This window comes from Acipenser ruthenus, chromosome 6, assembly GCF_902713425.1.
Source record: "Acipenser ruthenus chromosome 6, fAciRut3.2 maternal haplotype, whole genome shotgun sequence".
NCBI classification, from domain to species: domain Eukaryota; kingdom Metazoa; phylum Chordata; class Actinopteri; order Acipenseriformes; family Acipenseridae; genus Acipenser; species Acipenser ruthenus.
In genome coordinates, this window is record NC_081194.1 from 64,879,130 (window position 1) to 64,895,949 (window position 16,820).

General features: G+C 37.7%; 2 protein-coding genes across 8 annotated transcripts in view; one reads left to right on the plus strand and one right to left on the minus strand.

Moving 5' to 3' along the window:
• pdss2 (prenyl (decaprenyl) diphosphate synthase, subunit 2) overlaps positions 1–12,046 on the minus strand; it is a 57,705-nt gene extending 45,659 nt beyond the window's left edge. Inside the window, exon 1 of the mRNA XM_034017001.3 lies at positions 11,344–12,046. Coding sequence (XP_033872892.1) covers positions 11,344–11,588 — 245 coding nt within the window. The 5' untranslated portion in view covers positions 11,589–12,046. The remainder of the gene's footprint in view (positions 1–11,343) is intronic.
• Positions 11,093–16,820, plus strand: part of LOC117411408 (sine oculis-binding protein homolog) — a 92,268-nt gene continuing 86,540 nt past the window's right edge. The window contains exon 1 of one of the 7 annotated variants that reach the window (XM_059025667.1): positions 11,093–11,177. Coding sequence is in view for 5 of the 7 variants with exons in the window: in XM_034018887.2 (XP_033874778.1) it covers positions 15,682–15,777 (96 nt within the window). In the remaining 2 variants the exon portion in view is untranslated. Of the gene's footprint in view, positions 11,178–12,265; positions 12,369–15,391; positions 15,778–16,450; positions 16,716–16,820 lie in introns of those variants that run through there. The other 6 variants (XM_059025669.1, XM_034018887.2, XM_034018890.2 and 3 more) reach the window with 6 other exon arrangements.

Genomic DNA, 16,820 nt, shown 5'->3' on the forward strand with positions numbered 1-16,820 from the left:
CAGCCTTTGCTATGTTCAGAATCACAACATGGGGGATATGGCACGACACAATGCAAGAGCTCTTCAGTTTGCGCATTCCATTCTATTTTTACTGGTGTTTATCAAAATTAGGCCCAAAGTATGACGGGTCACATGTTGAGAAAGTAGAACCATGCAGTTCTCTCTGGAGTAAGCATACAGTATAATGATTCAAAATGCATTTCTTTAATATGCTTACCTTTCAAAGACAACATGGGGACACTCACATTACCACTTGTGGGATTGTTGTGTTGGAGAGGACTGAAGATCATGGGGCACAGGCGACCTCTGTTCCCACTGCCCAGCCTATCACTTCTATTCCCTGCCAAACATACTGTAGACAGCAGATTTTACCAAACTACTGAACCCTGGAGGAGGGACCACCCTGGGAAGTCACCGGACCAGTAGGGGTTACTACAGCACAATGCAGTCTACTATCGCTGTGGGTTCCTAGTCAAGATCGGCCATTTGAACCACACTCATCCTGAACAGTGCTTTTACTGTGTGTGCTGTTGGTGACATAAAAGACAGGGGCGTCTTTCTGATGATAGATTTCTGTCAGAGGAGAAGCAGAACCACAACAAATAGTCTGAAAACAGAGAGGAATTAGAAAAGAATTCCAAAAATGAATGGTGTAGATCTCCAAATCTTCCAAAAACCAAAGAACTGACAATAGACAAAAAAAAAAAAAAAAAAAACAAGTAAGGTACTGTACACAAAATCGGAATTAACTAGCTTCTGGGCTGTGCTGTAAGGGGCCAGAAGACAAGGCAGAGAGAGGAATCATGGGGTGAATAACATATTTGACAGGTCAATCATAGACACTTACAGAACACAGCACATCATCAGGAGCACTGGAGAGAGGCAATTGGTAAGAGAGACAACAGGACCAACAGCGCAACAGCGATGTCTCAAAGGCTACTGAGAAGAGCAAGAAAATGGGCTGCATCCTGCATCCATTTTTCAGATACAGCAGATCTGACAGACAAGAGCACGAGGATTGAGAATGGTTGAAAATGATTGTCCTCTCTTTCAAGCCTTTACTGTAAACCAAGTCCTGTATCAGTAGTCCAATTTCAAGTGAAACGGAGAAGGAAGAAATCAAGAGAGATGATGCTATAAGAAGACACCTATATTATATTAAATATAATCATTTCTGGATCTATTGAAAATAGTTCTAAATGATTTCAGAGGTACCGGTAGTGAAATGGTTATAAAATGCTTATCGAACATGTAAGAATCATAGAATACAGCTGTGCGATGAATTTGAAGGTCATTTGTCATCATGTGTATGCTTCATCAGCTGGAAATAAAAGTCAAGACTGGGATATGAGCCATATTCATTTAAGTCAGAGGTCTAGTTAAGGTCACTGGTAGATTATGCCTGGTGTATTTATTAAAGTAATAGAAAGTCTGTATCTCAAATGGTCTCTGAAATAAAAGTTGTGAAAATAGTGCCTTTTTATTTCATACATAAGTTACCCATTACTGTATCAGCTTTGTTCTGTGCACTCTATCTAGAAAAAGTCCTAGGATCTTGCTTGTTAGCGTGGCTGGATAAGGTATTGGTTTGAGGGATCTACTACCCTTACCCCAGACAACCAAGAAGTTTAAACAAATAAAAAAAAAAAGCAGACAGCAGTCAAAATAACTCACTTAAATAATGTAACCCTTGTCAAGAGCAAGTACTGTAATGTGGAATATCGACTTATATTTAAAACAAAGTGTGCGGCTTCCTCATAATACTACTGTGGGTGTGATCACTGAGCAAACCAGAAGGAACAGCAGCAACCAGCTTTGGTCAAAGGAAATATTAGAATCCTTGGCAACTGCCATCACCTACTGTATGCTTTCAACAGGGGGTTTACGGTACATTTCTGTACCTTAATCAGTTTGTGAACAGGCATTTAATAAAAAAAAAAAAAAAAAAAAAAAATTATACTTCAGGCCGCTACACACCAGATGCGATGCGATTTTTCATCAGGTGACAAGATACTCTCAGTGACATAACCATACACACCTGAAGCAACACAGCCGCGATGAGACAGATTTGAAAACTGCCAGATCTGTATAAATCTATATATATATATATATATATGGAACCACATTTCTAATTTATTACAGGGAAATTAATTCTATAATTTAAATAAATAAAGACATACATAAATAAAAAAACACATATTGGTTCAGTAAATGTATGGCACACACTCAAGTATAGATTTAAGCAAATGTGCAGACATAAGTAACAAGCTGGAACACATCGAACTAGTCAAAATACATACTACTGTATGGGTTGGAAATGAATCGCATATCTCCCAACAAATACATTTATAAATCTATAAACGCATGCTTACCATTTACCAGTATCAAAACAATTACCTTGACCAGATCATTGTATTCTTATTTCCACAATGGATAAAGACACACAAAAAAATGTGCCACTATCCTATAACCTAAAAATAAATCAGAAACAAGCATGCAAAAATGTAAACGACTGCCTTCATCAATTGACTTACTGCATTAATCTTAAACCACAATTTATGAATACGTGTTTGAAGGAAACTTTGAAAAACACTGCCTTAACTGAGAGAAATAAACGTATTCAAAAATATGTAACACTGTTTCTCTCAACAAATCTGCAGCATCTATAACAATGAAGGCTTACTGGTCACTCAATTTCTAGTAGAAACTGTCCCTTCTTGAGAATATAAAATTACAGTACATATTTTGACTCAAACCCACAGCTGTTACGTTTATATAAAGTATGTGTCTGCTGCCTAGCCCTGTAAATGATACAACAAACAGTAAGCCTGGTGAATGAAATTCCACCCAAAAAATAAATAAATAACTTTAGATTTGCAAAATTGATTTAGATTTGATTGCCAAGAAAGTGTGATTAGATACCAGGTGGAGATCATATTTAAATGCCTGCCTGAATTAAGTTTTAATGAGAAAGCAGCAGTCGAAAAGAACATTATAATCTGGAAAAGTCAACGTGACTACAATGTGGCAGCCATAGTAGGTCAGAGGTCACGGTTAGGGTCCCTGCCTGGGAGGGGTTTACAAACAATACAAATGTGACATTTTCAGCTCAAGCGATTTTAATAATATGGCCCAAGAAATGTGGCCAAGAAAATATATTTTTTTGGCCCGGTGTCCTTTAACTCACAGATAAGAGCATGAGGTACACAGTGTTTTCTAAAGATGCAACCTTGAACAGTTTATTCTGGACACATTGTGATGGTTTTTCCTAATGATTTAATACTAAATAAAACATTGTTTAAAAAAAAAAAAACACAAAAAAAAAACATGACATCTCCTCATAAGATGACCTTGTAACCTTTGAGACTGACTGACGAAACAAGCCTGTTTCTTTTTACTTACCAGTACACTGGAAACAAAATAATTCAGGAAATAGAAAGCAGGAATGTCAACACTATGTTTGGCATCTAGTACTTTATTTAGGATCAAAGCTTTGCCCCTACCCCCCACACAAAGGATAATATTTGTGTTAACAAGCCTGATAATACAATCTCCATACTGCTTAGTCCTTGTTCAGGATATTTTTGGCCCCTGGTGTCTGAGACGAATACTCTTGGAGTCTGAGCTAGAAATATGAGACAAACGTGCCAGTCTGACAGTGAAAAATCATACTGTCAGAAGTTGACTTCTCCAGTGCTACAACAACAAAATGGATTGTCATATTGAATTTAGGTGTATAGGTTATTACACCCTTGAGCTACAATTTCAGACATGACTGCCTGCATAGTCAGATCACTTTCAGCCTCTCATAAAGGTTTGGATGGGCACAGAGGTAGTCACTGTGGAAACAATGAGGGACATGGGGGGGGATATACAAGAAGCAAACTACTGCTTGTGAAAAGACAGCAACACTATTATAACTAAACAAAATGTTTGATTTGTATCCCTATAGGCCTGCCTGTGTGACTAACTTTGGAAATGAGTGCTGTTGTTAAACATGGCTCCGGTACTACAAGACAGACAGGGCATGTTCTGTTGAATAGGTGCTGTCTGAAGAGGAACATTGGCTTTCACTGACATGGAATTTACATGGCAGCACATGGAAGGTTTCACCTTCCAGTTCAATTTCGTGGACTAAACAGTCAATGCAGTTTGTAACACAGCCTAAATCTAGCATACCACTACAAGGTTTCCTTCTACAACCCTTTCTGAATTGTTTTAATGGTCCCGTTTGGAAAAGGCTAAAACAATCCTGTTCATAGTTTTTTGTTATTATTGCTTATACAATAAAATATGTATCAATGTTACACAACTCAGACGCCACATCTTGTCTTACGGTGTGGTCCTGAACCTTTGAATGAAATCCAAATGGAATATTTTTGTTCAATGTACGGCGTTCAGAAAACAACGAGTTGTACATGGAAAGCATCGATTCAATCCCTATAGACTTGAGGTTATACAGTCACTGTATCAGATCAATGACTGAAGGACTGTCTTGCACTGTGCGTTGCAATGAGGCAGACTTGTGTAAAATCTTCATCAAATTCTGGAGCCCATTTTAACATCTATTTTTGGTGTAATACAGGAAATAGATCTGTGTCAAAAGGTGCTACAGAATTGGGATACAAACTGCCCAATCTTGTTACAGTACATTGCTCAAGGAAATTTTTAAAAGCCTTTATTAACCACTGCCTGGGATGAAATCCCTTGCAAAGGGGATACAGTATAGTGGTGGCAGTATGGAGAATTGCTTATCCAATTGTCATGAAACTTGGTAGTAACATTAAGTTACCAAGTTACTACCCTGCTACTTTCACCAACTAGCTTAAGTTAGTGAAAGTAGCAGATTCAGGTGATATATGGTTGTGTCTATCCGTTAATCCATCCTTCTGTATACCACACTTACATGTGCTAATAAACATTTCATTGTTAATTCTTATTTTATACTATTCTGCAATACTGTTAATATATGTCATGGTCATTAACTTCACAGCCATGCTGGAGGGTTGCTGACATACTTGTTATGGCTGCAATCCGCTTTTTAATCGCAGGGAAAATATTTGCCAAAATGCTAGCTAACTAGAAGTCATAGTATTAGATGTAAAACAGTGACACTGCGACATCCTCATTATGAACATTTAACATGGTATAATGCTTTGTGAACCAGTAAAGTAACAGCAGATTACATAGATAGATAGATAGACAGATAGATAGATAGATAGATAGATAGATAGATAGATAGATAGAGAGATAGAGAGATAGATAGATAAAGAAAAAGTTTGAAAGATTAAAAAATATTTTATTTTCAGGACGTTTCCGGCAAAAGCCCTTCTTTTTGTGTACATTTTTAAAAAACCTTTTCTTTCATATGCCTTCAATTTTGTACACTGCAGTTTATATATATATAAAAATATATATATATATATATTCAATGGCAAAAGCTTAGTTAAAGTAACATTAAGTCCAAAAGGTTAGGAAATTGCAAGTTAAGGTAGCCACGCAACCTTATCTCTGCACCCTTATGTGTATGTTTCCCATTGCACTTGACATCAAATCTGACATCATCAATGACATCACTAAGCACATGAGAAATTCTCCCTGAAAACTGGCCACAAGGACATAACACTGGGAAATCACAGTCCTTGGATTGGTAACATGTTCAGTAACTGCATTAGCATTCCCACAATGTTTGTTGTCATCATTGTTCACGTTTTATTATTTAAAAGCACAGTGATGTTAACAGTTTTAATACCGACAGCAACATAGATTTGTTTGTAGGGAAATGAAAATCATATTTCCAAAATTTTTAAAAAAAATGATTATTAGTTTCACCAGTGTTGAAGGCACAAACACAAAAAAACATTATGACTTATTACCAATTTTAATCCAGACAGAAACACAGATGTGACCCGTGTGTGCTAAACTATATATTCCATGTCTCCCTAGTCAGTGCAATGGAAAGGTCGCAAGTCACGCTGCCTAGCAATGATGTCAGGCATCAATGACGTCAGACCGTTATCTTTGGGGTTCAATTTCTGTAAAACTATCACCCCCAAAATATATTAATATCGTGTTGCACATTTACACCCCCGGGACTATGTGTATGCCGAGCGTAGTTCCTTAATTTGCTATACCTTTTGGAGATACAGGTGTATAAAAAAGCGTCTTAATCATTTCTAAAAAAAAAAAATTTATATAAATAAATAAAACAGCTGATTTTTTTAATGTATGCCACTGTGGCCTCTATACTCAAAAGTGTCGGTACCAATAAGGAACACTTAAGGCACGTTTAAAGAATATTTGCGATACTCAAAACACTCCTTCCCACATTTCGACAAAGGGAAAAAAAAAACACTGCTGTTTTTCACAGTTCCGACGATTGATAAAATTACGACTCTTTGGCTTGTTATCTCATCATTAACTAGTCATTTATGAATTCGATGATACACAAAAGTTTTAGTTATGTTTAAGGAGACTTTTTTTCCGTAAAAATTTACCAACAGGTTTGGTCTGCCTAAAAAAGCAGATTACCCTAGCGTTCTCCATAGGAACTGGTATTTTGTCGGCAGAAACAAGGATGTGTGCCGTTGTGCGCTCGTGTTGTATGGGTAATGATACCACTCTGGCTGTTATTAAAGGGCCAAGCAACGTAGTTGCTGTCTGGAAAATGATTCTTATTATTTTATGTGTACTTATTTACTGCATTTACTTGTTTGAATGACTCGCAAAGCCAAGCATTACTGGTATGAAAATAATAATGATTTGGGGGGATTTTATGCAACAGCAGGGTCTTTTCAAATACCGTAGCCAAAGGAGAGATTTTTTTTGTCATTCCCGTGTCCTGTATCAAGTAACAGTTGCGTTACTTCATAAGGCAGTCAATTCTATAAATATTATCTGCACTGACACCAGCGTCAAAAGAAATATGCGTTATAATATTGTTAAATTTCCATCAGTGCTGGGATTGCACATAGCCTATGTGGCTGGCATGGGGCTGCAGTGTGAATAGAAAGGGAACCCAACTCTGAAATGTATTTATTGTATATGAATATTAATGTATGAATAAAATATCATGAAGGTCTATATTAAAAAAGAAAAGTTACAACAATTGCATTGTAACGCATTTATCGCAGATGGATGTGTAAATCAGCAACTTGTTAATTTTATATAGACTCAATATCAAGTTTTTATAAATATTGTATTCACTTAAAAAATCACCCTTAGATTAAACATGTTGGTGTTTTTACTGTCCACACATGCCCCTGAAAGTGAACACTGCCCAGTCTTAATTATTCTACCACCAGTGGATGTTAATATAAAAATCTCATACCAGTCAAATACAAGTATAGCAGTCGTATTAAAATATACAGTCACCTCCAAAATTATTGGCATCCTTGATAAAGATGAGCAAAACAGGCTGTATAAAATAAACAACACAGATAATGAGCTATATTTTATGCTCAAATATATGGGAAAACCATATTCTTTTATTCCAATATAATTGCTCAGAGAAAAAGTTTTTTTATTAACAAATAATACATTTTTTTCTCAAAAAGATAGGTGTCAGAATTATTGGCACCCCTAAAGATTCTTATAAATAAAATCAAACAAAATTAAATCTGCAGTAACATTCTACTTCTTTAAGTTCACCTCAGTCTTAAGGAACTGTATTGTGGCCTTCCATGGCTTCCTGTTTCACTGGGGTACAAAAATGAGGTAACACGCATATGAAATCCATTTGTCATCCATCACCATGGGGAAAGGCAAAGAACTCACAAATGAAAAGAGACAAATGGTTGTTGACCTTCATAAATCAGGCAATGGGTACAAAACAATAGCTAAAAAGCTAAATGTACCACTTACCACTATTAGGGCAATAATTAAGAGGTTAAAAACTACTGGAACAGTGGTAAACTTGTCTGGTAGAGGATGCAAGTGTATCTTGCCCCCACGCACAGTGAGGCAGATGGTTCGGGAGGCAAAGGGAAATCCAAGGGCTATTGAGAGCAACCAACAAATGTAAGCGCCTGGAGTTTGCTAAACGGCATTGGCACTTCGATTGGAACTGGGTGCTATGGTCAGATGAGACGAAAATAGAGCTCTTTGGCCACGCAAGGATGCGTGTGCAGAAAAGAAGCTCATACCTACTGTAAAATATGGTGGTGGATCTTTGATGTTATGGGGCTGTTTTGCTTCCACTGGTCCTGGGGCCCTTGTTAAGGTCAATGGCATCATGAACTCTACCCAGTACCAGGACATCTTAGCCAAAAACCTGGTTGCCTCTGCCAGGAGGCTGAAACTTGGCTGCAAGTGGATCTTCCAGTAAGACAATGACCCCAAGCACACATCAAAATCCACAAAGAAATGGTTAATTGACCACAAAATCAACATTTTTCAATGGCCATCTCAAACTATTTGGACAGACCAATTGGCTTAAACAATTATACTGGTGGAGATGTGGGGAACGGTGCGCATTGAATAACATGGAATGACAGGAATTAGCGATTCCAATGTTTAGAAGCCACGTTACAATTTAGTTTTTTAAATAAATCGTACCCCAAACCACGAAGAGCTAGTTTTCAGCCAGTTTCTGTAAAAACAAGGACTATCCCAGGAATAAGTACCCTTTGGAAACAGTTGAATCGTATTTAGTCGCTTTTGCTGCTTAGTTTTCGTCTTGTTTTCGTCCACTTAATATACATTTCGTTTTCACTGATTGAACCCTAAATTGACTGATTGTACCAAGGGATATAAGGAGGAATGTGTGCTCACCGAATTCCCTTATTTTATGGGATTTTGTTTGAGTATCGCTTCGATTTTCCGACAAAAAAATTGTTCGGAAAAATGTTTACCACAACACTGGAAATTATTATTATTATTATTTCTTAGCAGACGCCCTTATCCAGGGCGACTTACAATTGTTACAAGATATCACATTATTTTTACATACAATTACTAATTTATACAGCTGGGTTTTCACTGGAGCAATCTAGGTAAAGTACCTTGCTCAAGGGTACAGCAACAGTGTCCCTCACCTGGAATTGAACCCACGACTCTCCGGTCAAGAGTCCAGAGCCCTAACCACTACTCCACACTGCTGCCGACACTGCTGAGTACAGAGGTCTGTATCTCAAAAAGTATTCAACCAAATGCTACCCGTTCACAGGATTTGTTGAGCATGCCAATCCGACCACATGTAAAAATGTTAATGCATATTGGTGGGGTTTTACCCCCCTTTTGAGCTGGTAAAATCGACTTTAAACTGTACCTTCGTTCAAACCTGCCACCGCGCAGATACCGTAAAACTTCACATATGGCAATTGCAGGGTCTCAAATAATCACCTGTCTCTAATACGCGCTGGGTCTGCTGGCAAATATTGTAAATGAACGCCGGGTCTCTGTCATTTCATTGAAGCTGAGGATGAGCATCTTGAACATAATGAAGTGCTAATAAGTGATAGCGATGAAAGTGACTCTCAGGATTAACAAATAATAATCATAGAACATGTAATTTAAGGTAGGCCTACATGTAATGCATATTTGTTGAATGCAGTTATTACGTTATTAAAAGTTTTGATAATTTTAAGCGTGCTTAAAGTAGGCCAGATACAAACCTCATGGTGTATTTTAATGTGTTTTGTTGTATTAACAACGTATTACGTATTAATTATTTTTGATACTTATTGCTTTTATTGTTCATTTTTAAAAACATTTTAGTATTTTGTATTAGTAATACTACCGTTGTGCTGTAAGCGTAGCCAACACGCCGTGTTCTGATATCTACAGGGCTGCCTTTTAGTGGATTTAACTGTTGTTAGATCTAATTTCGTTTTTAAATACAAATTCGTACTTCTGCTTGTTCATTTTCCATACCATATCCTTGTTAACCAGTGCATATAAAAAGACCGTAATAACAACCCAGTCTCATGAGAGAAACGTTTACAGATTAACGTTTCTGCTTTCTGGGGAGGGGGGAAACGTTACGTTGGTAACGTTTTCACTTTCAACCACAATGCTTCGCGGCAGCTTTTGTCGAAATTCTCTTTTTGTAGACTATTTGTTTTCTGTGAACATTAGTGTTTAGCCTATTTGTTTTCTGTGAACATTAGTGTATGGATAATCTTGTTTGCTTTCAAACCAATTAAATTGTTACAAAACAATTACTATTCTTTAGTCCATTCATTTTAATTCCATACATGGTCTTGTACTAGTGCTAAAATATACACTGCCTTTTTAATTTATATATTTACCCGAAACCTCGCTTAATATAATTTTAGGAAATGACATGTCAGCACTGTACTTGCATCCACAGCGCGTCTGCCGATGAAAATAAAAATACGACTAAAAACAAAACGGTATTCGGTTCCACAGAGACAGTCAGTAGCTTAAAAACAAATAAGCCAAATGCTCCGTGTAGTTTGAAATTTGAATGTGCCGCCCCTGCTTGCTCTGCGGCGCTCAGCCAATAGGCAATATGCTAAAACGATGATATGCTTACATTTTTACACAAACAGGGATGGAAATAAGACAGTGTACAGGTAACATGCTCGGGTGAGTCTTATTAAACTCATTGGGCCATTCCGTGAGAAATCACAGAACAGATGGCTGTTTCACGAAAAAACAACAACAAAAACGTTTTTAGACTAATCAACCGGTTTACTCTGCTACAGACTTGTGATATGTGTCATTTTATTGTAAATCACATGACGATTCCAAAATGGTATATAAAAACACATTTGGAAGACAAACAATGGAAGTTACACCTTAAAGTTTTTGACCTTGGGGTGAAACACCAAACATAAAAATACATCCATAAATACATCAATAAATAAAAACATGAACAGGTCGAAGTCTCTGCTTCTTATGTGCAAAATTTCAGGAAGGTAATATTTTTGGTTCGCTGGGAAAAAAAATAAAAACCTAACCTGCCCATCTCCATTTCAAAGACATATGAATAACAGTCAGGTAACAATTCCTGTGAAATTTCTGCAACAAAGATTTAATTTGAATCAGGGGAGATGGCCAATGGAATCACCTTAGTACATCTGCAGAGTGCAAATAAGGTTTCAAAAGAGTGAAAATGTATGCTTTCCTTTAGAGGCTGGTTTAAACCATCTTGATGTAACGCTGAGGGGACAGAGTATGTCTTGTGTGTCTGCAGCAGGAAATACCTCGAGGTAATGTAAGCAAACTGGAAAGGCAACGAGGTCTGGTACCTGTTGAAGTAGAGGGCACAGACTGGTAAACTACAGAAGAACATAGTAAGCAGTGAACCCAGGCCAAGAACAACATTTTAGTATAAAACGGAACATTACTGGGAAAGGCGTGTTTAGATTGTCTTACCTGGCTGTATTGAGTAACGGGTGTTTCGTTCCGACCAGCTTTCTGGCCTGCATGGCGACATTACTCAGTTCATCACTCAGGAGACAGCGAAGGCTCATGAACGAGGTAGGATATCCTACAATCTTCTCGGCATCAGAAACAACTTTACTCCAGTTTGAAGGAGAGGAGTTTGAAAAGAGACTGAGACTTCTGCAGCCGTTATTTAACAAGCGGAGACAAATTTTATTTGATAGCTGCACAGACATGATCTTTACCCTGACCGCCCGATTGAATGTGGAAACTACTTAAAATAGTGGTATTACTATTGTAATTCTCTATTAATATTTAGTTAAAATCGAGAAATATTTAAATGTAAATCAGAAAAAAAAGTACCTTTGTTCCTAGGGATATATCTAAAGCTCTACCAAAGCAGATCATCAGACAAATCTCAAAATATGACCTAAGCAATGTGTTACTAATGTAAACTTAACATTATTCCGAACGCACCAATGTCAGACGGTCTTAATGTCAAACAACGCGTTTTATTTATAACCTACAGTATGTGATTGTCCGTATAAAAAGGCAGCATTTTAAGCGTGACAGTATGTGGAATGTCGTTGAAATCAAACACGGGTAATTTAATAGTCTAAAGCTGAGCTGTTAAAAAGCTCACGGCAGTCGTATTGTGGACGCTGCCATTTTGGACAAAACAACCTACGTCAGGTCGCAAATTAAGGCGTGTGTTGTGTTAACCCTTAAAATGCCGCAAAAGTCGTTCTGGATGGGTGAGCGCAGGAAAGCTGCGTTCTATTTCTGAGTAACAAAGAAAGCGGCTACGATGGGTGCGTTCACGGAGATCATTCTGCTCAGATTCTGACCCATTGGCTAAATTGGTCAGATTTTGCATAGAATCTGCGTAGAATGGTCTCCGTGAACGCACCCAATAATGTTTCCACTACAGAAAAATATTTGTGCAGCACCTGTGAAGAACAGTGTGCAGCTTTCACCCAGGACACCTCAACTCTCTACATTGATTGTGGAGTAAGGTAGATTTTTTAAAAAATTTAAAATACAACAAACTTGTCTTTTTAGTGGGTCTTTAGGAAAATTAAGACACAACATTTATTATAAACTTTATTTTTTTTTTCTGAATTTAGGTAAGCCTTTATACATATATATATATATATATATATATATATATATATATATATATATATATATATATATATATATATATATAAACACATTTTGTAAATATAATTTAGATAAATTATACTTTAAAAAAATAAAACCTGGCTATAAAAAAAAACAAAAAACTGTCACATCCTACTTTGTTGGACAATTTTGAAAACAATTTTAAAATGCACTTGAATCTCACTGTGTAGTGGTTGTCGGGTAAGAAATAATATGCAACATTTGTACAGTAAATCTGGGCAGAGAGATTCCAGTTTATTCCTTTGTAGAACAATGACACTGGTTGTCCTACCTGTAGCCTGAAAGGGAGTCGTTCAGTGTTCTATGAAATGTCTTTCACTATTATTATATTTACCACGTTTGACAAGGTGAGGTGCACCCTGTGGCATTAATAGTGTAAATGTTATTTTATTCCTTATGGTTTGGCAGGGATACGACTAAAAATGTTTTTTTTTTTTTTTTTTTAATCCTGCCATGTGAGAATGTGGCTGGAGTGAAAGAAACGGATTGGACAATAATCAATTTAGTTCCACCTGCAAGGCATATAAAAAGGCTGCAGAAAGCTGTCAGGGTGGTAGGCTTTTGGAACAGTTTGCTAAGTAAGCAGTTGTAGCAAGGAGACAAGGGCTATCAATAGTGGATTCTTTAAAACAATATATGTTAAGGTAGGGCAGAAGCTATGCCGGTGGAGACCTGCCAGAGTTGAGATGACCATATGGCTCTGTGTTCACCGGGATGGTTTGGAACAGTTCAGGCTTTTCAGCTCACAATCCAAGGCATTCTGGTACGTTTTACCTGTCTCGGGTACCATTCACTTATCTCTTTCCTTTAAGAGAAGCAGGTCTATGCTTACCAGAATGCATTGGTTTGTGAGTTGAAAACCCTAAACTGTCCCGGTGAACACAGAGTCATATGGTCACCTAAGCCAGAGTGCTTATGTATCTGTATAAGGGGCAGCTGTGTCTCCCCTGTTAAAAAGCACTAGAGTGCATACTCTGGACATCTGTGTTTCTTTTTAGGTGTAGGACAATGGAGTGACAAAACAGACTCAACTGCTCTTCTAGTAGACAAAGGAATGAATCCTTAATAGGCTACCTAACACAAGCTGCATAGGAAGTGAATCTAGTGTGATGGCGAGATAAATAGATATCTTATGTCAGTATGTTACATTTCTGTTTTTGTTTTACAAACAATTATTTCCTGAGCACTTTAATTCCCTGGTTATCTATTCTGCTTATCCGCTGCAGGGTAGGAATATTCAGGTCAACAGGGAAGCAGTTGGTAGGAGCCTTTTTTCAAGCATACATGTGTAGCTATACCATCAGTTGACCAAGCTTATACAATGCATATACTTCAAAGCATTTGCTTAGCATTACAATGATTTCATAATGTTTTTCATGATACTGTAACATTTTCAAATATGTAACTATTATAGACAGTGAAAACACCCACATATTATTATACACTTCATAACTAAAGAAGGACCTTGGCAAATTCTATCACAATTGGACTAGTGGTTCTTTAGATACAGTACACTGAAAACATATGTATAGCTGCCTCCACTATCCTCCCTAACACTAGGGATACGCCAAGTGGCAGATAAAAACATGCTCCACATTAGCTCCATTTATACCAAGGAATCAGCATTTTCCTACAATGCCGATTCCTTGGTCCTTGGCTAAATTAATTGAAATGGGCAAAGAGCCCGTCATTCATTTAGGACATATGTTCAAGAGACAAAACTATTAAGAAACAAAATCAACTAGACAGAAGTCCCATGATCACATAACACTGATAAAGGCCCACTTGACTTGGTAGTTTTACCTCTAATTTATGATTGAGTGTTTCGAATTGACAGTTTAGGATCTGGTTGCAGGCTGAATGCTGAACTGTTTTGTACTGCAAGTACAGCACACTGTCAACTTTTTTTTTTATTTGCTCCAGGTTGTTTCAACTATCGAATGACTTTGCCTTACGTGAGCCCTTCAGAAGTTTATTCTGGCTGATTCTCGATAGCCTTTGACTGGGGAGGTTCGTGGGCCTCTCTCTTCCCTCAGGGGCCCTTTACTCGGGCAACCTGAAGGCAGTTGTTTTGAGTGAGAACTACTTTTTGAGAGCTGCACCATGACACTGCAATAATATACTGGATTGTAAACTGGCAGGCTTGATTTTTTTACATTAATTTCCAAATTACATTTATTAGGAACATATCCCTTAAATCGCATGTACAATATTATGCAGACTTAAATGCATTCTACAAAACATTATTATTATTGTTATTTTTTTTTACTTCGGACTGGAAGTGCTGTATTTGTCAACACATAATATATTTTTTAGCTGTCCTACACTGACACACAGCATCTAAGATGCATCATATTGGTGGTCCATGGCTGCTGTAGGATGTTCTTCCTTGTTCTAAAGTCATTTGCCTTGTCTCCCCATCTTCGTGCAATTGACCTTTTGCAATAGGTAGCTGGCAATTGCAAAAATCATGGGTGAAGAAGTCTCTTTGTCCAGAATTCATTGCATTCTAAGAATCACAGCTGAAATCTCAGTTTACCAGCTGAAGAATTGTTGAGATAGAAGCCGAAATACTCTAGAAAGAAGAAATTTCTAAACAGAACATGGAAGCTGATAGAAACATGTACATTTTTTGCTTTACATATTTGTTAACTCTGGAAAACTGGGTACCACTAAAATGCCTGTGTGTGCCCTTTTGGCCATGGAGAAGGGTATGATGGAAGGACATGGGGGAGTGGTTTGCATTTGGTGGATTAGCTCCATTCACACAAACTGTGAAGCAATCTTTAGCGCACATGGTGTCAAAATGGAAATTAATCAGAGTTGAATTGGGAGGAAATAGCCTTCCTGGTATCAGCGCTTCATATTGGGTTACAGCACAAGCCCCTCCCATCTGTCTGGGTTTGTACGAAACCCCTCAGCTGCTGCACAGAAAGAGCTCACACAAACTAACGTACACACAGAAAAAAAGACAGAAGATGGCTGACTGTAGTGGGCATCAGGAACCTTCGTTGGCATCGCCAGCTTCACCCAGGCTATCCCCGCGAATGACAACTCTTGTGCTTCACCTCTAGAGAAAAAAAAACAGCTCCAGCCCATTTCGGGCAGTATTTATCGCACACATTGACAGAAATAATAGAAAAAATGGCAGAGATGGAGAAAGAAGGTAGACCCCCTGAAAATAAAAGAAGCAGAAAACTGGCTCACCCAGTGAAAAGAGAAATAAACGACGAAATGAAGGTAGGGTTGACTTTCTCTGTTTTATGTTTGATTTTTTTCCAATTCTGAAAATCAAGAAATCGGAAAAAGAGCTCATTGTCATTTTCGTGGATGCACTGAGCGGGTCTCAGCTCCGCCTCCTGTGTTGTTGAAAACAGAGACGAATTCAGAGTCTGCAATCTGGATAATTGACGAACTTTGATTCCTTTTTTAAAGGCATTTTTCTCAGCAGACCTGTCCATCTCTGTTATTTAGGAAAGTGGTTGTTTATACAGGGTCCCCTATTGCAAAACCTCATAGTCGTGTTTTGAAATTCACAAATACAAAGTATAGTACTCACTTTACAACTTAAGAGAAGATGTATCTAATTGCTGTATTTCTCTCATTTTGCTAGTAGCCTTTGCTAATCTAATATTAAATTCTCAAAAATTAGAAGTTATGCGACAGCCTGTAGAGAATATGCAACTGCTTAAATCTCACTTCTTTTAGTTTTTTTTTCTTTCCATGCCTTGCTTTGGAGTTCACAGATCATGCATTATGCCAGTAATAAGCGCCAATGTCAAAAATCTTAGAGTGGGTGGGGGGGATGCAAAGTTCTCCTACCCGCCCCCCCTTTACAGCAGTGACTGGTGTAAAAGCTGTCGTGCAGAGAAGTGAAGCGATGCCAATCGTGCAGCGCTCGAGCAGTATTGCTGTAGGCTCAGACTGGCACGCCAGATGTGCTGCTTTTGGAGTGAACGCTCTGGACAAGAGCACATTGTTTCGCAGAGTGCAAATGTATACGGCATATTGCAGTGGTATTCAAGTTATGTTCTTTTTTGTAATCGTTATTATTAAGATCCAGTGGCCGAAGTTACGTCGATAAAGTGGAGGCTTTGTGCACGGGTGTTACAGAGCGTATTAACTGAATAGCTACTGTTTAATAACAAGACGTCTGAGGCTAGGACAGCGTAATGGATGTGAGTGGATGTATTGTGACAGTTTATTTAGAAAATACAGCTGTGGTGTTGTGAAATTAGACTGCTGCTGTTTTGTTTAGCTGTTAAGAGAAGCTTATTTTTGGA